The sequence below is a fragment of the Crotalus tigris genome, unplaced genomic scaffold, assembly GCF_016545835.1.
Source record: "Crotalus tigris isolate CLP2741 ecotype Arizona unplaced genomic scaffold, ASM1654583v1 scf7180000017625.6296891, whole genome shotgun sequence".
In the NCBI taxonomy this organism is placed as follows: domain Eukaryota; kingdom Metazoa; phylum Chordata; class Lepidosauria; order Squamata; family Viperidae; genus Crotalus; species Crotalus tigris.
The window spans coordinates 547,602-570,412 of NW_024096520.1; the positions used below are offsets into that span (position 1 = coordinate 547,602).

Below are 22,811 nucleotides of genomic sequence, written 5' to 3' on the forward strand. Positions count from 1 at the left end.
ATCAATTAGATTATTCCTCTTCAGGCTCACTTGGTTGGGCTGATCACAGGCTTCTCACTGCATTTTGTTAGATAACCTAAGTAGTGTGATATTTTAAATCCTTTTATTTGAGTAGTTTCGATTTTATTTTCTGGCTTCGATCTTTTTCTTTGCTGATATTAGGATGTTTTCTAAAAATTAATTTGAAGCTGGTGTAACCATTTAAGAATTTGCATGAGAATTACTATATGTAAAAATGGAGACAAAGACATTTCTTTTTCTGTTAATTATTACCCCTATTAGAAAAGCGTGTTTAAGGATCAGATGGAGTTGATGCTGCAGAATCATGTCTTTCCGTTATTCATGTCAAATCTTGGATATTTAAGAGCAAGAGTAAGTGACTAGAACATATGTCTTTTCCATGATGATTTGGGTTTACCAGCTTGTGCCTGGGGATAATTAGGTGTTTGATTGTAAAAAGGGCTAATACAGTAATGTGTTTAACAGAATACACATTCATCTTACTCATTCTCATGCTGTAAAGCTTGATTGGAAGGTCTGGCACAATGGAACAAAAATCACTATGCCCTTTAACATAATTATTGAGAAGCAGAACCCTGCATAAGCTTTTGTAAGATTGGGCTAAAGAATATTCTATATATTTATACATTTTAATAGGCTTTAATAGGCATTTAATTTAATAGGCATTCCCAGAATGCCACATGAGATGGTATCTTGGTTGCTGTTTCATACATCATCTCATTTTATGTTGTTGTCATTATTTTATTTGCTGTTACCCGGGAAAAAACATAACTGGTACTTCCACTCCTTCATTACTATTATATCCTCCCATGTTTCCTCTAAATTACATATAGAAAGTGAAGGATAGTATTCTACATAGAAATGCCTTGAGCACAAAGAAAGATTTCTTTGAATCTTGGTCTTTGGTTTCAATGCTGCTTTACGGTATTATGAATTCTTTTGGGTTGCTTGAACAATTGTGTTGTAGAGAGGACTGCCTTGAAAATGATAAAATGTAATAAATTCAGAACTGTTAACACAAAAATGATTTCTCTAAAATAATACCTGATCTTGATTAGCATCTGATTTGCTTTTTTCTTGTGCTGCAGTCCTGTTGGACCCTCCGTTCATTCAGCACCTTAAAATTTCACAATGAGTTCAATCTAAAGAATGCAGCTGAACTAACAAAAAAGAGCTTGATTGAAGACAAAGAAATGCCTGTCAAAGTGGAAGCTGCCATTGCACTTCAGTCCTTGATAAGCCATCAGGAGCAAGGTTTGATTTTTCACTTTCCTTGATTGCCCACTGTAGTTCCTCTTCATGGACTACTTTCACGTCCCATCTTTTTTGTTTCCTTTCCCTGCAATTATTGTATGCAATGAATCTCACTTTTAATGTTCTGTTGCTTATCTCTATTCATTTGCCCTTCCTTCCTTCCTTCCTTCCTTCCTTCCTTCCTTCCTTCCTTCCTTCCTTCCTTCCTTCCTCCCTCCCTCCCTCCCTCCCTCCCTCCCTCCCTCCCTCTCTTCTTATCAATCACCTTTCTTAGTTAATGGATCATCCTGTTTCTTCCTTTCTTTTTTCATATATTTAAAAGTTCATATTAAATTCTTTTGGCTTCTATGTTTACTCTTCCTTTTGTCTCAGTTTTTGTCTAACTGATTATACATTTAGATGTGGTTGAAGACAGGGATTGCTACATACAAAGATACTAGTTTCAAGATGTTTTAAAAATAATAAATGCATTTATATCAGAGTACATCCTCCTAGTGACTTCATAAATTTACGAATTTAGGGTTTTTGGTCAACGGCATGGAAGTTATTTGCATCTCTTTCTTATAGGATGATTTTTTAGATTCCAAATCTAGCATTCCCTGTTAATGCAATTTTTTGTGAAGAAGAAGCAGATAAACAGGTAAAAATATAGAACATTGTTACCAAAGACGAAAGAGGGATACCAAGTGCAACTAAGAGGTCACTCAGACAAGCAGATATTTGTCTCATAATCCATTTTACAGGTAGTCCTCAACTTACAAGAGTTCATTTAGTGACGATTCAAAGTTACAACGGCACTGGAAAAAAGTGACTTATAGCCATTTTTCACACTTATGACCATTGCAGCATCTCCATAGTCAGGTGATCAAAATTCAGACACTTGGCAATTGACTCGTATTTATGATGGTCACAGCATCCTGGGATCGTGTGATCCCCTGTTGCGACCTTCTGACAAGCAAAGTCAATGGGGAAGCCAAATTCACTTAACAACCATGCTACTAACAACATCTGCAGTGATTCACTTAACGAATGTGGCAAGAAAGGTTGTAAAATGGGGCAAAACTCACTTAACAAATGTCTCACTTAACAACAGAAATTTGGGCTCAATTGTGGTCATGAATCCAGGACTAACTGTGTCTGTTTTAATTTTTTTCCTGTGTTATGTTTGGATATATGTTTGGTTTTTTTTAGCAAAGGAATACATTAAGCCCTACATCAGGTCTGTTATGCAGGAGCTGCTGCTTGTAGTTCGAGAGACCGAGAATGATGATCTGACTAATGTAATTCAGAAACTGATTTGTGAATACAGCCAAGAAGTAGCAACATTTGCTGTGGAAATGACGCAGCATCTGGTAAGTGAGGGCATGGATTCCTTTTTGGATGAAGGTTACTGATAAAACTTATTTTGGTACCCTTATACAAACATACTTTTTACAAAGGAAGGTGTACCAGTCATCCTGAAATGATCAAATTATCACTTTAGATCAGGGCTCCCCAACGTATGGGCCGCAGCCCACAAACAGGCTGTGTGCGCATGCACTCACCCCCACTTGCACTAGCAGTCGCGGATCCATTTGTACATGTGCATGGGGCTAGTGCTGGCGGCTAGCACCTGCACAAATGGGGCTGTTAGCAGGTGCGCAGCCTGTTTGCGCATGCATGTGGTTGCTAGCAGCGGTGGCTGCCGCCTGCGTGCCTATGCAAATGGGGCCACTGGCCCCATGCAGGTGCGCGCAGCCCCGTTTGCACATGGCTCTGTTCGCACACGTGCACACAAATTGCCCAGCTGCTCCCTTTCCATCCAGGCCACCAGCATGAAAAGGTTGGTGACCTCTGATTTAGATTACTGAAGATTAATCTAGACTTAATATTCCTGTGGGGAGGAAAAGATTGTCATTCATTTGCAGTAGGAAAAAAACAAACATGTTAAACCTGCCCCGGTCCCTGAAGTCTTCAGAATGAGAGTGAAGTGAGGCTTCTTCAAGTAAGTTCCAGACAATATTTTATTTGTACTTAAGACTTGACAGTGTCATCCTTCCCATGTAGTCCAAGCAACCAGATGAGCTAATTCTACTTTATTGTAAGGCTACATTAACAGAATCTTGCAAGTCTGAAAGCAGAAATCTCCTGCTGTCTCCTTCACACCCTGATAAGTTAGGGAGAATCCATTCTGAGTTTCCTTTTCTGTACCTTACGCAGCTGCAGACTCTCCCTCCTTCTGTGATCATTCTCTAGGTCAGTGTTTCTCAACCTTGACAAGTTTAAGGCATGTGGACTTCAACTCCCAGAATTCCACAGCCAGCATTGCTGGCTGTGGAATTCTGGGAGTTGAAGTCCACATGCCTTAAAATTGTCAAGGTTGAGAAACACCGCTCTAGGCAGCATCTCTTTCCTCCCTCCCTTTTCCCAAGGTTATTCCCACATACCATTACAGATGGAAAGTTAGCAGTTAAATTCTACACAGGCAGATAAACATTTTGCTGTTTGAACATAGTGGAAGAAAGTTGTGCTTTGGTTTAAGAGGGGCTAGCTAATCAGGTCAGGAATATTTTCAGAATCCTGCAAATGTGTTGTAATCAGCACTGCCTTTGTTTTGGAGTATCATTTTCAAATGTTAATATTTTCTGTATTAATTATGAAAATGGTTTAAAAAAATTATCTGAAATTTCTCTTAATACCTCATCCGGATCCTCCTCTTTTCCTCACTTGATTCTTTAGCCATATGCTTGTTTTTCAGACAGTTTAATCCCATACATGCTAAATCTCGCTCTTACACAAATTCCTTAGTAAATACTCCCTAACCTGAATTTTTATCCAGAATAGCAATAGTATCAAAATATACATAGGTTCCCTTCTTTTCTCCTTGTTTTAAGTGTTGCACAGTAAGCTTAATGCAGCAGAAAGCAACACAAAATGACATAAATATGGCTTATGTGCTAGTGAACTGCAAAAGTAATAAACAAGCCTGTGTTGTTTCATGGTGTGTGTGTGTGGGGGGGGAGAGAAGGAACCTCTAATTATTTAAAAAAACACCTCAAAAATGCAAATTTGAAGCTGATTTTGTGATTTATGTTGTCAGTTTATCTGATGTTCTGCATTTCATTTCTTTAGGCCGAGATTTTTGGTAAAGTTCTTCAAAGTGAAGAATATGAAGAAATGGAGGATAAAACTGTTATGGCCATGGGGATCCTGCATACAATTGACACAATTTTGACTGTCATGCAGGATCACAAGGAGGTGAATCTTCTCAACCATTTGAAAACTGGATTCAAGAGTTTTTGCAATAAGATAGGATACAGAAATTTTTTTAGTAAATGACGTAAACAGTGCGAACCAGGAGATGGCACTGTAGACTTATCAGCTGTATGACACTTTGGCATGCAATTTTCACCTAGTAATAATATAAAATATTTTAAATATGGAGGGCTTTTTGCTTGACTCTTTACTTTAGAAAAACTCTTTGCTTTAGAGAAGTTGCTTATTTAAGAAAACAAATGTCTTTTTTCTTTACTTTACTTAAGTGGCTTCTTTCTTTTCTTCAGATAACTCAACAGCTGGAGAACATTTGCCTGCAAATCATCGGTCTTGTCTTGCAGAAACATGTAATAGGTACATTGAAAAGCCATCCGGGCAATATTTGCTTTCTTATTTAATGTGGCAGAGAGTTAAGTTATTCTCTACCCTGCTGTAAAAAGTGATACAGCTCCCTACACATTTTTCCCCATCTAGATTAGACTTAAACCAAAGTTACTATGAAGTCATATTATATTGTTCATTCATTATTAGAGTATACCATGTTCTATAACCAATTCATTTCTGGCTGGAGAGAGGGGAGGGATGATGGAATCAAAGTTGAAAATGTGGATCTTGGCCATTGGGACTTCAGTTCAAATTACACAGGACTCACAATCTTCTTCAGAACAGAACAGAATAACAGAGTTGGAAGGGACCTTAGAGGTCTTCTAGTCCAACTCCTGCTCAAGACCCTATACCATTTCAGACAAATGACTGTCCAGATTCTTCTTAAAGACCTCCAATGATGAAGCACCCACAGCTTCTGAAGGCAAGCCATTCCACTGGTTAATTGTTCTCACTGTTAGGAAATTTCTCCTTAGTTCCAGGTTGCTTCTCTCCTAGATTAGTTTCCATCCATTTTTCTTGTCTTGCCTTCTGTTCCTTTGGAAAATAGGTTGACCCCATCTTCTTTGGGGCAGCCCTGCAAATGTTGTAACACTGCTCATTGATTTTAGATAAGATGTTATCTCTTAGCTTCAGTTTTTCAGCTGTGGGAGACTATAATTAAATATCATTCCTGTAGGAAAAAGGTTGAGAATAATTTTTGAAGTAGCAGATTTAGAGGAAGGTGATGTCACCTTTTGCCAAATAGCCTGTTCCTAAAGCTGACTGCTTATATTTCAGATTCTTCTCTAGAATCTGGATGGCTTTGGGTATTTCTAGAATAGTGGGAAAATATTGCTTGTATCACTGAGGGTAGAATCCCATTCTAAGTGTCTATGAGTAGCAGAGGTGTCCATTTATGGTCACTTCTCCCACCATGTTTGCAGGTTCTCCTAATTTGCTCCAGTGGTGACTTAGTCCTCCAGAGTGGATTTTAGGATTTAAGTGATGCATTGAGAAAGAAAACTAGTTTAAGTTTAAATAATATTACCTCAGAACTAGCTGTCTCTCAAAAGTTTTCCTAATTGCATTCTAAATCGTTCCTGCCTTCTTTCTAAAAATATGCTTTAATTAGACGTAAACATGCATATAATATCAGGCACATCAGTAAAATGAAATTAAACCTGTAGGCATTATTTATTCCATGTTAAAGGAAATTTAGAGGCATATCATGCAGTCATGGGGAATTTTGTTTTAGTCCCACTAACTAAAATATCCTTGATGGTATCTAGCAAATGCAATATTTTGATTCCAGGCTTAACTGTACAATGCCAATAAATGCAGTGCTAGTCTCCACACCAAACCTGGGAACGATGTTGTCAGAATATGTTACGAATCTTTTCTAATTCACTTAAAATAGCTTTTAATACCTGGGTGGCATTTGCCAGCATTCTTTCTATATCTCTTATGTCTGTTTGCTTGATTCCCCCTTTCCCTTTCAGAGTTCTATGAAGAAATTCTCTCTCTGGCATACAGCTTGACGTGCCATCTTATTTCACCCCAAATGTGGCACCTCCTGGGTGTCTTATATGAAGTGTTTCAACAGGATTGCTTTGAGTACTTTGCAGGTAATGAGCTTTGCAGTTGGCTCAGAAAGAGCACGGATCAATAGCAGGAATAAATGGAGTGTAGAATAACGTTGGCTGGTAGTGGTTTGAGAAGTTGTGATGGAGTGTTTCAATTGTCAGTTTGTCTTCGTGGAAGCACATCGATTTGTTCTCCCGGTGCTATAAATTCAGGGTTAGTTTTTCTTAAGTATCCAATGTAGGGTTGTGTGCCTTTAAAATGCCGAAGTTGGCCAAATTGGTATATTGGGATCAGATTTTGCTGGTTGTGGGGAAAATCAGAAACGTATTCAGGTTTTGCCCGCTGAGCTATTCAAAATGTATTCAATGACTTTTAAGAGTTATCCCTTTTTACTTTATGTCATTTACAAGATGAGAAACCTTAGATAACAAACAGCAAGGGAAAAAGCTAAGATTCTTAGGATGCTAAATCTGGTATAGGTTGTCCTCATTTAATGACTGGTCGCATATCGACCAGTGGCTTAGTGATTGTTTGAAGTTGCAATAAACCCCAGAAAGGTACCTACGACCGAGTTCTGGAGTTTCAACAGCCGCAAAATTTGTGCACACCCCCCCTCCCCCCTGGGTCATACAATTGCATTTGGGGCACCTGGCAACTGTCTCGCATTTACAGCTGCTTGTGGCATCCTACATCACATGACTGTATTTTTTTGCTGGCTTCTGGCATTTACTTCTGGCTTCCTACAAAAAAATTCATTGGCTAAAATGAATTGGTTTAATGCTCATTAACCACCACAACTTATGACCGTAATTCTAATTTGAGGACAGACCCATTTTATATTTTTATATATACCCAGTTCCATTTTATATTTTTCACCAGAAAATTGGGTTTCATGAAGACTTAGCTGTTTTCTTGTGCCTGTTGAAGGTTTCTGTTTTTGAAAGGGAGGAAAAGCAGTGTCAGGCATGTCCTAGGAATGGTAGTTTTATGTGCCTGCTGCCCTATCATGCAGATCATGCAGTGTTTCTCAACCTTGACCATTTTAAGGCATGTGGACTTCAACTCCCAGAATTCCACAGCCAGCAATGCTGGCTGTGGAATTCTGGGAGTTGAAGTCCACGTGCCTTAAAATGGTCAAGGTTGAGAAACACTGCGATAGAGCTCTCCTGGGTGAAGAGATTCATTCAGATCCTCTTGCTAATAAATTTCCCATGGGTCTTCCCCTTGAGGGAGAGGGAGGATTAGACTGAAGAAATGTTTTCCCTGTTATCTATGCCCAATGTTGACCCAATGTTGTTCCTCTCTTAAAAGGAGTTTTTAGCAACAGCTCTACAATGATATAAAAGTGAAAGTTTATCCAAGAGTAAATAAACGATCTGCTATGTATAAGTTAGCCAAATATTAGCTACCTTCATTTTTCCTTTTGCCTATATTTGCTTTATATTATATAGGTTGTAATGAAGAGAGTAGGAAGTTTGTGTTGGGATTTTGAGTCTCAGTTGAGGTACAGAGGTTATCTGGAGTCTTTGTGAGCATAATGTGGGATCATGTCTTGTACATTTTCCTTAAATTCTTAGGAGGGCCTAAATAAATGCAATAGATTTTTTACAATACGTTTCACATGTCATGACTTTGTATATGTACTAAATACAGAATTTTAAAGAATTATCAGTGAATGAATTTAGTGATTATAGAATAAAGCAAGGACCATTCCATAGGGTAAATTAATTTTATTTCGTTCTCAGGATGAACTCTTTTCTCTTTCTAGATATGATGCCCCTATTGCACAACTACGTCACTGTTGATACTGATATTTTATTGTCAAATTCCAAAAATTTGGAGATAATTTATGCTATGTGTAAAAAGGTAAGTTTTTGAAGTTGCTCATACTTTAATCATCCTGCTCTCCATGGTGAATGCGAGAATGTGAGTGAAAAGTATGGTTGAATACCCTTTAAGTCCATTAAATAGACATGCTTAGGTTTGCTTTCGTAATAATTCGGTTTTTAATTTCACCTTATTCAAACCTCCAGTCTGTCTAGCACATGCAGCTTAGTGATTAAGGTTTTTGGTTTAGGGTAAGAAAACTTATATTTAAGACTTATTAGTGGTAAAACACAGCTCTGATATAGTTATGTAAAGGCAGAAACAAATAAAAGTCTCTCCAGTTAAATTTCCAATTTTTATAACCAAGAGTTCACTTGTTTTCTGCTGACAGTATGCAGGCACTGTTTATGTAACAATTTAGAAGTGGATATTTTTTAAGCAGGATTTTTCTGAAAATTTTAGGGGAATCTCTTCCGTTTGAAGGAACCCTTTCTAGCGCTTTAGTTTCTTTCATTTTGCCATTTAGTGCATTCATATTGTACATTCACAAGAATATTTTTGTCAATTTTGGTTTCACAAGCTTATATTTTTTTGCTGCTTTTGACTAATATGAGCTCTCTTCTTGCTTCCTGCTGAGGAAAATATGGATAGCTGGGTTATCTTCTCCTGCAAAAGGCTCTGCCTTGATTTGTTACATCTGAGAGGCTCTGCCCAGTATTTATTCTGTGCAGTGTAGATTGCTCTGTGTAGGGATTGATGATTTTGTCTCACAGATTTTGGATTAAATGGACTTTTGCTCCATTAGGCTTCTATAAATCTGAGAAATCGAACCTGAGAACAGAATGAAAAATGTGGCTTTGCTTGCTTCACTTCATTCATTGATTCCTGTTGAACCTTTTTTTTTTTAACAGTTCTTATAAAGAGATCTGATCTGATTTGGAAAATGCTGGTCCTAGTTGAAAAAAAGATATATAGGTTACGTATTGTTAACAGTAGAATCAATTTTGATTAGTTATTAGTCATTTTGTTTATTATTTACTGTGGACATTTTTTAATGGCTAATGGATGTCTTTGTTAACTATTTTGTAAACTGCTATGTACCTATGTGGACCTGGCAGTATTCAAGATGAATAAGTAAAAGTCGTATAAATAAATAAAATGTTGGAATATAAGCACATCCATTGTGGAAACATCTTAAAATCAACAATTCTCAGTGTTCTAATCCTGATTAGACATTTAGGCAAAACAAGTGTATAGTGCCTTGGAAATTTGTCACATTCAAATAAACTAGACAACATTTTCTTTTCACTTAATATATTGGAAATCGAAATAGCCAGTGTATTGCTGCTGCTTGTAAATGTAAATACTTACATTATTAAGGCCAAATGCTTGGACAGGACAATTGTGTGTCTTATTTTAATATACCATAAAAATTCCTTGAAGTTGAATTTTACTTGTGGTGACTTCATGTTTTTTTATAGGAAGAGTTTTTGTTGCCTTTTTCCAGGATGTCCTTTTTTCAAATTCCCAATCTAGCCAACTCTCCTGGAATTATTGATTGTTTCCTACCCAAGTACTGATTGGAAATGACCTTACCTAGTTTTCAAAATCAGTCACATAATTGGCACTTCTGTATTACAGTACTATTTTTTTTCCTCTCTATTAATTTCATGTGTCAGGCAACTCATTCAAATGTCTCACTGATTATTCAGAAAAGGTGTGTCAAATATCACATGAATTCAGCGAAACAAGGTTTTAAAGATTATGTTGGAGCATTCTTTTTATCACCAAGGGAAAAAAATGTCTCTCAACAAATCTGAAGGGTTAAAATGGTCTTTGATTATTTTGGTAGGTCCTAAGTGGTGATGCAGGTGAAGATGCTGAGTGCCACGCAGCCAAGCTCTTAGAGATTATTATACTGCAGTGCAAAGGAAGGGGTATTGATCAGGTAATTATTGATTGGAATTCTTTTCCTTTGCCTGGTTTGTATGCTTAAGAAAAAGGATTTAGGAGAGGCAAAGCTTGCTTTTTGCAGACAGACATTTTTTCCTTTTGATGCAATTGCAACAAATGGGGGTTGTCTCATATTTAGGATCCAGCTTGGCTTGAGAGCAGTTCCTTATTCTTCCCTTCTCACTTGTTTGAGCCATCAGAAAAATGGGATTGGTTTAAAATTTTTCCGTCATGTCTTTCCTCAGTCAGAGTTCAGTCACAATAGAAAAATTAAACATCACTGCAATACAAAGATCTGAAGAGCGTGGGAAAGGTTACTGACAAGTTCCACAAATGCCTGAAAGCTAATCAGAGGGATTCAGAAGATGTTGAAAGTGCGAAGGAGGACTGTGGTGGGACAAACAAGGGAAACAACTAGTCACCTAGTCAGGAGAAGAACTGAGGACGGGAAAAGTTGGAGGCTTCCTCCCCACGCCAGTTGTTCTTCATTTGATGAGAAAGGATTATTTTCTGCATTCACCCATCAGATGATGCTCAAGCTTTGAAAATGAAAGCCAACTCCTGCAATGAGAGGTTGATGGGTACAGTAAAGATAGTTCATAGCAGAACTTAGGGCTTGCAGACATTTTGGGATACAGTGGCTACTATCCTGAATCCATATTATTGAACGAGGATTATATTGTCCAGGATTATATACTGGACAAAGAACATGAGATTGCCAAACAAGGAGTGCCAGATTTGGCCTATATTACATGAATATTAATTGTGTGTGTGTGTGTGTGTGTGTGTGTGTGTGTGTAGGTGTAGAGATGTTTATCAAGGTTGCATAACCAGAAGAGTTTGGTTTGTTTTACCTAGTGCCCCTCTTTTTCTTTTTAAAATAATTTCCTAACCATGGGGTGGAGCAAAAAGGAGAGTGATACTTCAATTCCTGACCTCTGACAATCTTACACAACAGTTCCTCCTGCTTCTGGTATTTCCTGTAGTAAATCCCAACAGCAATTATCACAGTGGCTTTAAAAGAAGAGAGAGAGAGAGAGAGAGAGAGAGAGAGAGAGAGAGGGAGGAAAAACAGTTGGATATTTCTTTTAGCAAACAGAACTCTGCAGACAGTATCCCATCCAGTTATTACAAAACATACATAGCTCTCAAGGTCATTCAAAGAAATGTGTACAATTGAAACAGAATTGTAACTGATTTCAACAAGGGGAGGGTTGAATCCTTTTTTAAGTAGGGTCAATATCTGAAATATTTCAACTTGTTTCTCTTTTCCTGTTTTTCTTTGTACTTCTCTGCATATTTCTGGTCTCTCCTTTAGTGCATCCCTCTGTTTGTAGAAGCTGTGCTTGAGCGCTTAACGCGAGGAGTTAAAACCAGCGAGCTCCGCACCATGTGCCTCCAGGTTGCCATTGCTGCTCTCTACTACAATCCCCAGCTTCTTTTGCACACTTTAGAGAATATCCGGTTTCCTCATAACCCAGAGCCTATCACGGCGCAGTTTATAAACCAGTGGATGAACGATACAGACTGTTTTCTTGGGTAGGTCTGTGATGCTTTCTTTTTCAACACCTTCAGGTGTTTTGGAGACCTTAATTTGAGAGGAAATGCCAGGATTGTCTTGCTTTCCTACCTGCCCTCAGGTGTGCTATTGTATTATGAAATACCACATAGTGACCTTTGGAACAAGCATGAAAAGATAGAATTGATATGCTTCTCTTCGGACTAAGATTTTTCTCACAAGTCCTACTTTGTACGAATAGTGATGATTTTAGTTTTCCCCTTCCCCAAGTGGCATTCAGGGCATGGAGCTATAGCTTCAGCTCCTGAATGTGACGTCAGCGGTGATGTCAAATTCAGAAGGAAAGCACATACATTCATGTAATCTAGCTAAATCAAGATATTTAAAACCATAGCACATTTCAAATGAGACTTTTACAGTTGGTTTAATACATGTATTTTATAGAGAATTGGCTGAGTTTCATTAACTGGGCAACTTGTCATTGGCACTTGTTATTGATTGTATGTGACATTAAATGTATGTTTTCTCTTTAAAAAATAAAAAAGGAAATTATTTTGTACAGGGAGCCCTCAACCTATGATCTCAGTTGAGTCCAAAATTTCTGTTGCTAAGCGAGACATTTTTAAAGTGAATTTTGCCCCATTTTATGACCTTTCTTGCCACAGCTGCGAAGATAGTAACACAGTTGTTAAGTGAATCTGGCTTTCTCACTGTCTTTGCTTGTCAGAAGGTTGCAAAAGGTGATCCCAGGATGCTGCAACTAACATAAATATGAACCAGTTACCAAACAGTTGGATATCCCTGTTCTAGAGAGTGGAGAGAAGTTGGACTTGTAGGGATAGAGGTCATGTAAAGTTCGTGTGCAGCATACTGCCTCGGCTCAAATACATGATCTCACCCCGTTCATATTGCCATGATGATGTAGGAAACTACCCCAGGCTGGTACATGATTTCACCTGGTTCACATGATCTCATCTTGTTCATACCAACAGGATGTAGCAGAAAACTGCCCCTGGTTGGTGCCCCTGGCTGAAATATTCTTAAGGATTGACAAGGAGAATCTACCAATAAAAATGCCGTTGCTGTGCTGTTGCTATGTTTGTTATCTTTTCCTGCTTGGAAAACTGTATAAAACAATAAACGCTGCATAAGGCAAAGAGACATATTTGCATCCTGCTATGACTGGTCTCTGATTCCGACAGGACTCAGTGGCTGGTTGAGAGTCAGGATACCAATCAGGCCTGCAAAGTTTGTTTCATTTCACTTGTATAAATATGTACCTGTGTATCCTAATTATCTTTAATAACATAGATATAAAAAAAGGCAATTGAAGCCCAACAAAGCATCAGACTAAAAAGCTTCCAAAATAGGCTTTTTCAAAAATTGAAAAAGGAACCCCTTTTCATATTCATAAAGAGTAGCAAGAGTATTATGCAAATAAGGAGGTCAAAGATACCCACTTTCAAGAGGGAATTCCAGAACTTGCAAGCAGCTGCTGAACAATCTCCTTCTTTTTCCTGGCAACAGAATGCTGATGTTGGTGAGTTGCACAGTAGAGCTTCTCTAGAGTATCTTGATACTGAGTCAAGCTCACTTTAGAGTAAAATGGTACTTGAGATATCTCGTTCTGCACCTATGGAGGAAGTTTAAATCACGACTAACTCTGAATTATGCCTGTAAAATGAAACAAAACTCCTTGGGACTGTTTTTACAAAGGGAGTGATGAGATCCCATTTAGTGCTTTGATTAATAATTTGACTGCCTCAGTTTGAAGTTTCTCTGGACGCTTTTCATAGGCAGTTCATATAAGAAATGATTCAGTGGTTGGATCAGCTAGTCTGTTCTCAGTTCATGTTATTTGGAGAAAATAGTTCTTTGCATTTTCTCTGATATGCCAGAAAATGTCCTAAAACACTGAGACAGACTAAGGACATCTGTCTTCATCATAATATGCTTCTGAAATTCTCTTTATTTGCTGTCTCCTCTGCCAAAACACATTATAAAATTATTAGCATTTACGTAATCATTTAATATAAGTTCCACCCACTCACCCCAATCCTTAAACATATATAACATATGACTGTTTTTTACATTTAATAACCATTGCAACATCTCACCGGCTCAAGGTTGACTCAGCCTTCCATCCTTCTGGGGTAGGTAAAATGAGGACCCAGATTGTTGGGGGCAATGTAAATATATATATACATTGCTTACTGGTGTACACCGCTTAGAGAGTGCTTGCACTTAAAGCGGTATATAAGTCTCATAAATAAATAAATAAATAAATAAATAAATAAATAAAACATCCCCAGGGTCACATGATCAAAATTTGGATGCTTGGCATCTGACTCATGACGGTTGCCGTCCCGTGGTCCTGTGATCGCCTGACAAGCAAAGTCAATGAGAAAGACAGAGTCTTGGGATCATGTGATCACCTTGTACGACCTTTTGACAAGCAAAGTCAATGGGGAAGCCAGATTCACTTAACAACCGTGCTACTAACTTAACAACTGAGTGATTCACTTAACTTCTGTAGCAAGAAAGGTCGCAAAATGGGGCAAAATTCACTTAACAAATGTTTCACTTAGCAACAGAAATTTTGGGCTTAATTGTGGTCATAGGTTGAGGACTACTGTATTATCTTAACTGTGTCTGTGCTAGGCAACAGATACCTTCGAAATATTATTCGTAATCCCCAGGAATCTATGCTTGAAAATAACTGACTTTGCAATTTTACAGGGTTAGAACTATAATCTTTTCCTTAGCATCTTAGAGTAAAATTAAAAATTAAAATTTTAGAATACTGTATTTTGGCTTTGTTTCCCCCCCCCCAGGTACTAGGAATTTGAAATTAACTCATTTTAATGCTTTTTTTTTTAAAAAAGGTGCATCTTATATAATTAATTTTTAATTAGGTTTAGTGACTTGTGCAAACCTTTTCATATTGCACACACATACTTCATTTAAGCAACATCAAGAAAAATATAATAAATAAAAAAAGATAACAAATACAGGATAATAAATATTTTTAATCAAAAAAATTAGCAAAAAAAGATCCTAATTGAGTATGGTAGGTCTCTCTGGAAAAGAGTGTTCTGATATTGTGGTATTGTGACTAAGAAAGCTGCGACCAGGGCCTCGTTGTTCTTATTTATATAGCTAAAGCCTAGAATAGAATTTTCCAAGTGGATTTTAAAGAAAGGGACATCCATTCAGGATTCTCCTCTCAACTGAGTATCCATCCATGTTTCTGATCTCATTTTTCACAATCCTCACCTAACTTATAGAAAACTGTTCTGTTGGGAAGATTGATTCTCATCAGTGAATTGTGCACCTTCAGGCTTCATGACAGGAAGATGTGCATCATCGGACTGAGCATCCTCATGGGACTGCCATCTCGACCGCCTGCAGTAGATGCTGTGGCTGCCCAGCTTGTCCCATCGGTTCTCCTCCTATTCCTGGGACTAAAACAAATGTGCGCCACCCGGCAACATGCAGAACATGAAGAGCATGGGAAAGCTGAAAAGAATGACGCAGAAGATAACGGTACAAGCAAATATAAGTTTCCTGGCTGTGGTGATGAGCATTTATTAATAGCGAAATACTTATAATTTATTTCGTTTGTGCTTGAGAGATGATTTGCATTTTCCAAATGTTTCTGAATATTCCCAAGCACTTTTATAATTTTTTTCCCTAGAAAAAAAACTTTAGATCAGACTAGCCAAGATGTTACTCTCTTAACTCTCTTAAAGGTAGAATGATATTCTTTCAACATCATTAGACTCCCTCAGTTGTGAGACAAAAATCTTATTTTGAAGGACAAATACAGTATTATCCCCATAACTGCACACCTGATATACTCCTTAAGATTAAGAGTTTTCTCTAGAAAAGGTTATTTATTTCAGAGCTCTATTAATCAGAAGTGACTTTTCCCACAAACTAGCCTTCCTCGATTTAAAAAAACGCAATTTGTTTTCATGATCAACCTTTACCAAGATTGTAATTTAAAGAATGTTTGTTCATAGGGAGGAGTCATTAATTTTGAAATGGTGCTTTTGGTTAAAAAGATACATCTTTGTCTTCTTTGTCTTCTTTGTTCTTGATTTTAAAAAAATATATATATTTGCAGAAGAGATTCCAAGTGACGAAGAGGAAGCGAATGAAGCAAATCAGGACATGCAGGAAAACCACGCCGGGGGTGGTGGTGACACAGGAGATGACGATAATGAAGATGATGATGATGATGATGACTGGGATGATGAAGCATTAGAAGAAACTGCTTTAGAAGGCTTCAGCACCCCTATTGATCTAGAAGATGGCGTGGACGAATATCAGTTCTTCACACAAGCATTATTAGGTATAGACATTTATTAAAGCACTTCTGTTTTTTCTAAGATTACTATTATCTTTAGACTTTTTTTAAACAAAAATCCACCTGATTTGAAAAATGAATTTTAATTTATAAACCCCTGCATCAGCGGTGGAAAACCTGTAGCATTACCAGTATTATTGAAATACAACCACAGTGTTAGTTTTATCTGATGACAGTGGGAGGGCAGAAACATCTAGAGCAGGGGTAGGCAACCTTGGTTCTTTTATGACTAGTGGACTTCAACTCCCAGAATTCCTGAGCCAAGGTTGCCTACCCCTGATTTAGAGGATTCCAATTTTAATCAGTGTTCAATAGAAAGCAGTTCTGTATATACTAAACTCATTTCATTAAATGCCAGTCATCAGCCAGATGGAGAGAAGTCTGTTATATGCAGGGTAATCATACTAGAAACTCAAGTTCAAATCTTGCTATGAATCTCAGAGGCTGGCTTAGAGTAAGTCCTTACTTCTCAGCTAACTTGCTACTTTTAATTGTCCTTCATAGTTTATTTATTTTTATTTTATTTATTACATTTATACACTCCCCATCTCACTATGCTATAATTAACTGCCTTGAGAACTTAGGAGCAACAGGAAGATATGATACTGTTGATAAAGGAGTTCATGTTTCTGGAAATAAAGCTGTTGGAACAACTGAACAGTTACTGGAGATCCATCACTAAGAATATTAAAACAGTCTATCTCATATATAGCAGAAACCTTGGCTCAGTATACTCACTTTAAAAGTAGGTCTCTGCACGTGATAAAATGGTGGTTTAATGATGTAGACTGGGAATTTGGCAAGTTGTATGTCTCTTGAAAGAAATATATTTTGTGTTTTCAGCGATACAAAGCCGAGATGCTGGCTGGTACCATTTGTTGACTGCACCACTCAGCGCTGATCAGAAGACTCAGCTGCAGGAAATCTGTGCATTAGCTGAACACCGGAGAAACTCTGCAGGTCTGTTGCAAGAATGTTTGTAGAAAGCTTACAGTCTAAAATCTATCAAAAGGAACTCTCAGTTATTGCAGCCCTGTAAAGCAAAATAATCTGTCCCAAGTTAGTTTTCTTTGTGTTTGTCCATTATGAGAAGTTTTTATATATTGGATTTGTTTCATATAGAAGTTTTGGGTAGTGTGGGGTGGCCCATCACATATTTTTACTCCTCTTAGGAGAACAAGAGCAGATACTTCGGGAAGAAAAATAATGAATCCCCAGTGAGTCGTTCCACATTGTGGAGGTGGATGTCAGAAAGTTAGTGTAACATGCTTACAAGTCTAGCAGGACATTAATTTCTTTAGACACAGCTGACCTGTCTAATAGCTAAGAAATAAACTGTTACCGATGAGCCTGCAAACATGTTCTTCCTAAACCTCCCACCCCATTTTTTCACTACTTACCTTTGTCACCATTTTCAAAAGAAAGATGCAGGGAATCTAAATGCACAGCATGTTTAAACATTCCATGTATTCAATTGTTAAAAAATGTGTGTGTGTGTGGGGGGGGTGTTTGCCTCATAGTTACTTCTCAGCATAGATTAGACATTCATTCTGGGGGGGGGGCTACAGTTCAATGATAACAGCATGTGCTCTATATATGGAAGTTTCCAAGTTCATTTTTTGGCATTGCAAGTTAAAAGGATTAGCTCATTGGTCAACAGTGTGTGTGTGGGGGGGGAGAAATAGGGCTGGATGGAAAAAAATGGGTCTGACTTGGAACCTTATGTCTTGCTTTATTGCAGTTTGACATGCATGCTTTATGTCAGGTTCACTTAAATGTTCCTCCCAGTGCCCAACTAGTGCAGTGCTCCGTCTGAGATTCCCCAGTGTGTTTATGCTCCTTTCAGTTCCTAGAATTTCCAACGATGGTGGTGGTGGTGGTGGTGGTCAGTGAGAAACGCTGGATGCTCAGTCTGCCCCTTTAAAGAATGCCCAGATTGGGGAAGGTTGAAATATCGGTAGTCCTCGACTTACAACAGTTTATTTAGTGACCGTCCAAAGCTACAATGGCGTTGAAAAAAGTGATTTATGACTGCTTTTCACAGTTAACGACCTTCGCAGCGTCCCCGTGATCATGTGATCAAAATTCAGACGCTTGGCAACTGGTTCATATTTATGACTGTTCCTGTGTCCCGAGGTTATGGGATCACCTTTTGCAGCCTTCTGACGAGCAAAGTCAATGGGGAAGCCAGATTCGCTTTACAACCGGGTTACTAGCTTAACAACTGCAGTGATTCACTTAACAACTGTGGCAAGGAAGGTCATAAAATGGGGCAAAACTCACTTAACAAATTGTCTCACTTAACAACAGAATTTGGGGGCTCAATTGTGGTCGTGAGTCGAGGACTACCTGTAGTATTTAGTTCTCTACCTGCATGATTTTTTTCAAAACTTCTGCAAGTTAAATATGTTGAATAATTGATCTAGAAGGGGTAACAACAGGGAAAATCCAAAAAGCTGTATGTTTCTTCTTCTTAAAAGAGTTCTGATTCTTTTCCTCATATTTAGAGGGTCTTCAGAAATTACATATCGTTAATGTATCTGTTAAAAAGAGATTGAAAGTATCATTGGTAGTGCATGATGATAGATTTGCAGCCTGTCTCTTAATATTCATTTGTTTCTTTTCAATTTAGAATCAAAGAGGATAGAACAACAAACAGGCTTCCCATTCGATAACAAAGGACTGGTCTCTGGATATAACTTTGGCACTGCTCCAGGAAGCAACTGAAGGGGAAAGGAGCTTAAAGAACTGCAAAAACATTTCATTATTAAAAAATGTGACTTATGAACAGGGAAGGTAATCAAGAGGTCTGCAAGTTTCCCCTTTGGAAAAGGCCGTATTTGACCCTCTTCCCCCTCATTAAGACATTCTTTCTAACCAGCTGCTGTAATGTATAAATTCTTGTGGGTATTTTTATAAGTTGTTGGACTGAAAAGAAAGCATCTGTCTTCTCTTCTTCTCCTTAGGAAAGGGGGGACCAGCTGTTTGAAACCGAATGGAATTGCACTTCTCAGGTTTTTGCCGTGTGAAATTGAAGGGGTCCTATGGATAACAGTGCCTTCTGTTGTATACGGATTGCCCAACAAAAGAATTTTGGAATGCAATGCTTTTTTTTTGTTTAAAAGAAAAGAAAGGGCATATAAAAGGGCATAATTCATATCTTGCTTTCCATACTCTTTTGTTAACTTCCTCTAAAGAAATCATGCCCGTATTGTGTCCATCACACATTTTACAGTTAGCTATAGAAACCATTGTTAACATCTCTGCGTTTGTGTTGGCTTCTACATCATGCCTCATTGAGTTATCAAAAATACCTTTACATTCACTGCTGTTACCAGATGGTGAATTTAAATTCTTCTTTAGAGTAGTCAGGCTTTATGCAGTTTTTTTTTCAAACTCTGCAAAACATCCTCCTTGTTCACCACGGAATCCATCTGCATGTTGCAAGCCTTTTGAGGTGCTCGCTCTGCTTACATGGGACCATGGTTAAGACTCTCAACCTGCATAGCCAAGAATAGTGGCCTTAATCTGGCATTCCCTGTTGGGATTAGGTTTAAGATAAGGTAGGAGTCTTGATCCTAAAACATCTGGAAGATACCACTTTGTAAAGCAAGATTAGCAACTGTGAGTGGGACTGCTTTGTTTTGATTTTGCCACTGTTGACCATCTGAAAAAATCCAGCGGTTCTCCAAAACACTTTTGAAAAGCACTGCTTTAACGGAATTTAAGACATTGTGAATCTTTAGCTCTGAAACTCTTGAATGTGGATCCCAAGCTTTTTCAGTGCTGTTGTGGATTTTGTGTTGTATCAGTAATGAGCTTGTGGACTATGTAAATAGTTATCAGCTTTGTACTGTACTGTTGTTTCAATTACATGATTATCATTCTTTTAGCCATATTACGGTGAAATTTTAGACTTTCAGCATTTATAGGTCTTTCTCTTTTGCCCAGCACTTGAGTTTTCCTCCTTTCCAGTTGCAACCACAGGGGAGCAAAGGAGAAGGACGAGTCAAAATGATGCCTACAGTGTTACTGATGCAAGCCCCTTTTCTATATGGGCCATAACATTGCATACATGCTCCCCAAGAGGCACAGCTTGGTCATAGCACTACAATGCCTTCAGGTGTCTTCCTTCCTTCCTTCCTTCCTTCCTTCCTTCCTTCCTTCCTTCCTTCCTTCCTTCCTTCCTTCCTTCCTTCCTTCCTTCCTTCCCTTCCCTTCCCTCCCTTCCCTTCCCTCCCTTCCCTTCCTATTTTCACATGTTTGCCCAGGTTTGTATCGGAGAGCAGATAAGATCACATTCAGTGGCTTACCTTGCACAAATGTTGTTGGGGACAATAGACTGAAACTTTGCATTCCAGCTATCTCTCTCTAAACAAAGACACTGATTATGGTCCTTAAGCTTCTGTTCTCTGTAAACTAATTGCAACCACATCTATTTTCTACAACACACTAGTAAACTTTACATTTCTCCAAAACAGTTTTTAGGAACATAAACCTTCTCAGACAAACAGTACATTTGCAGTTATGTAAATGCACTTTCCCCCATTTAACATGACAGAATAATGGGACGGGAGAGAAGTATACATCAGTATAGTTGGAGGGGAAAGCAATTACTTTAGGCTCTATGCAATCTTAACTGATTTGATATAGTAATCCCTGGGTCATGGTATCAAGCATCAAATGGCAGTGAGATAGGAATCCAGAGAAACCTTGATGAAAATTTCTCTTTTCTTGAGCTCTTTTTACTTAGATATCCCATGGGATACATTAGATATCCCAGGGTTCAGCATTAAGACAACTTTTTCAAACCTGGCAACTTCCACATTTATAAAGCTACAGACTGGGGATGATGAGACTTGTAGTGCCCTACATCTAGAAAGTGCCCATTTCAGGGAGGACTATGTAAAGATAACATACCAAGCCTTGAATTTTTTAGGAGAAATAGAAAACTGCTAGTTTGGGAAATGAGCAACCTAATTTTGGGGTAAGAGTTTGCTCATTAGACCATCATTTACTCAATTTTTAATTGAAGCCTTTCCTGCTAGCTTGGCTTTTTGTAAAAGAGGGAATCAAACGTCCTTCTCAAAATGTTGGCTTAAAACTATTTCATACCTGACAAAAGCAAATCTGTATTTATTGCAGTGAATTGGGGCTTCTCGAAATACCATTGCTTCCAACAGTCACATTTAGATGTGATGCTTTTTGGGATACATTTAAAACATGTTTGATTACAATTCTGAACTGCTTTGGATGAAGAGGAATTAGAATGTAAATATTTGGTTTCCCCCCCTAATGCAGTAGGATAAACATTCACCTCCATTTACATTTATTTTGGTTCTTTACTAATTTTGTGTTTTATATCCCAAAGAAATTTCCTGCAAGTGTTTTAGCCTGTTGAAACGAGCTAAAATCTGGTTCTTTCATCTGTCTTGAATTTAGTGTTGCACAGTTGATAGACCAGAGGCATTTGCCAGAAAATATGTAAGAAAGCAAGGAGGGGGGGAGGAAAGAGATTTTGTTGCTCTAACTCATTTTTGTGAAAATATGTTTGCAACAGAAAGTATATTTTTTATTGGTTTGTATCTATATGTGAAGGGAATCCATTTTTAAAATATTAAGTAGCATTTAGACTACTGCTTAATAATAATAGGGGTAAGAACAGCTTGGCTTTTAAAAATTCTTTTAGTTTTTGTGTATAAGATTCTAATTGTCTTCCAGGATTTTGCCCAAATTTTATCCTAATGCATCCAACAGTCACAACAATATCACTGGGGGATTCAGGGAGGATTGATTCTTCTGTGGTATCCAGTTCACTACATGACTTTGCAGTTTTCTTGCCCCTTGGACTTTATCAGATTGAGGAGGACAGAGGCATGAAAATGCTTTTACTCCAACCTTCCTTTTATGTCCTGCTTTTTTTTTTTTTTGGTGTGCAGAGATGATTTAGGACTCTGCCCTTTAAACATGCAATGTGGAGATGATGTGTAAGAAGGTTCAGCTGCATGGATTTGTCAGCTGTTGCATGCAGATACCTAGCTTCAGAGGGAACGTCAGGAATGCTTCAGCTGATGACACGTTACCACCTCTTATTTCCCTCCTTTCCTCCAATGAATGTGTCTTTCATTGTTCTGCCTATGTTACGTTGGGTTATGACAAATGTAACTTGAGAGAGAGCACTTCCTTAATTAAAATGCTTAATGTGTAAAGCAGTTGTTGGGAATGCGGAGACTGAGTGATTGATTCCCATGTCGGTATATTGTTGATGATTCCTGCATGTTAGGAATCAGCTATCACATATGCAGTAAAGGTAGTCCTCGACTTACAACAGTTCACTTAGTGACCGTTCAAAGTTACAACATCACTGAAAAAAGTGACTTATGACCATTTCCCACACTTATGACTGTTGCAGCATCCCCACGGTCATGTGATCAAAATTCAGACACTTGGCAACTGACTCATCTTTACGACGTTTGCAGAGTCTTGGGATCATGAGATCACCTTGCATGACCTTTTGACAAGCAAAGCCAATGGGGAAGCCAGATTCATTTAACAACCCTGCTACTAGTTTAACAACTGAGGGATTCACTTAACAATTGTGGCAAGAAAAGTTGTAAAATGGGACAAAACCCATTTAACAAATATCTCACTTAACAATAG

The 22,811-nt window shown here is 38.0% G+C and overlaps 1 protein-coding gene across 2 annotated transcripts in view; it reads left to right on the plus strand.

Moving 5' to 3' along the window:
• The window catches only part of IPO8 (importin 8), a 44,685-nt gene extending 22,322 nt beyond the window's left edge, over positions 1–22,363 (plus strand). For both annotated transcript variants that reach the window (XM_039333318.1, XM_039333320.1), the window contains 13 exons: positions 283–372; positions 1,110–1,275; positions 2,467–2,627; positions 4,387–4,512; positions 4,818–4,884; positions 6,396–6,521; positions 8,249–8,346; positions 10,160–10,255; positions 11,579–11,799; positions 15,120–15,325; positions 15,909–16,136; positions 16,995–17,111; positions 18,784–22,363. In XM_039333318.1, the coding sequence (XP_039189252.1) occupies positions 283–372; positions 1,110–1,275; positions 2,467–2,627; positions 4,387–4,512; positions 4,818–4,884; positions 6,396–6,521; positions 8,249–8,346; positions 10,160–10,255; positions 11,579–11,799; positions 15,120–15,325; positions 15,909–16,136; positions 16,995–17,111; positions 18,784–18,878 (1,797 nt within the window). In that variant the 3' untranslated portion in view covers positions 18,879–22,363. The remainder of the gene's footprint in view (positions 1–282; positions 373–1,109; positions 1,276–2,466; positions 2,628–4,386; positions 4,513–4,817; positions 4,885–6,395; positions 6,522–8,248; positions 8,347–10,159; positions 10,256–11,578; positions 11,800–15,119; positions 15,326–15,908; positions 16,137–16,994; positions 17,112–18,783) is intronic.
• The last annotated feature ends 448 nt before the right edge of the window (positions 22,364–22,811 follow it).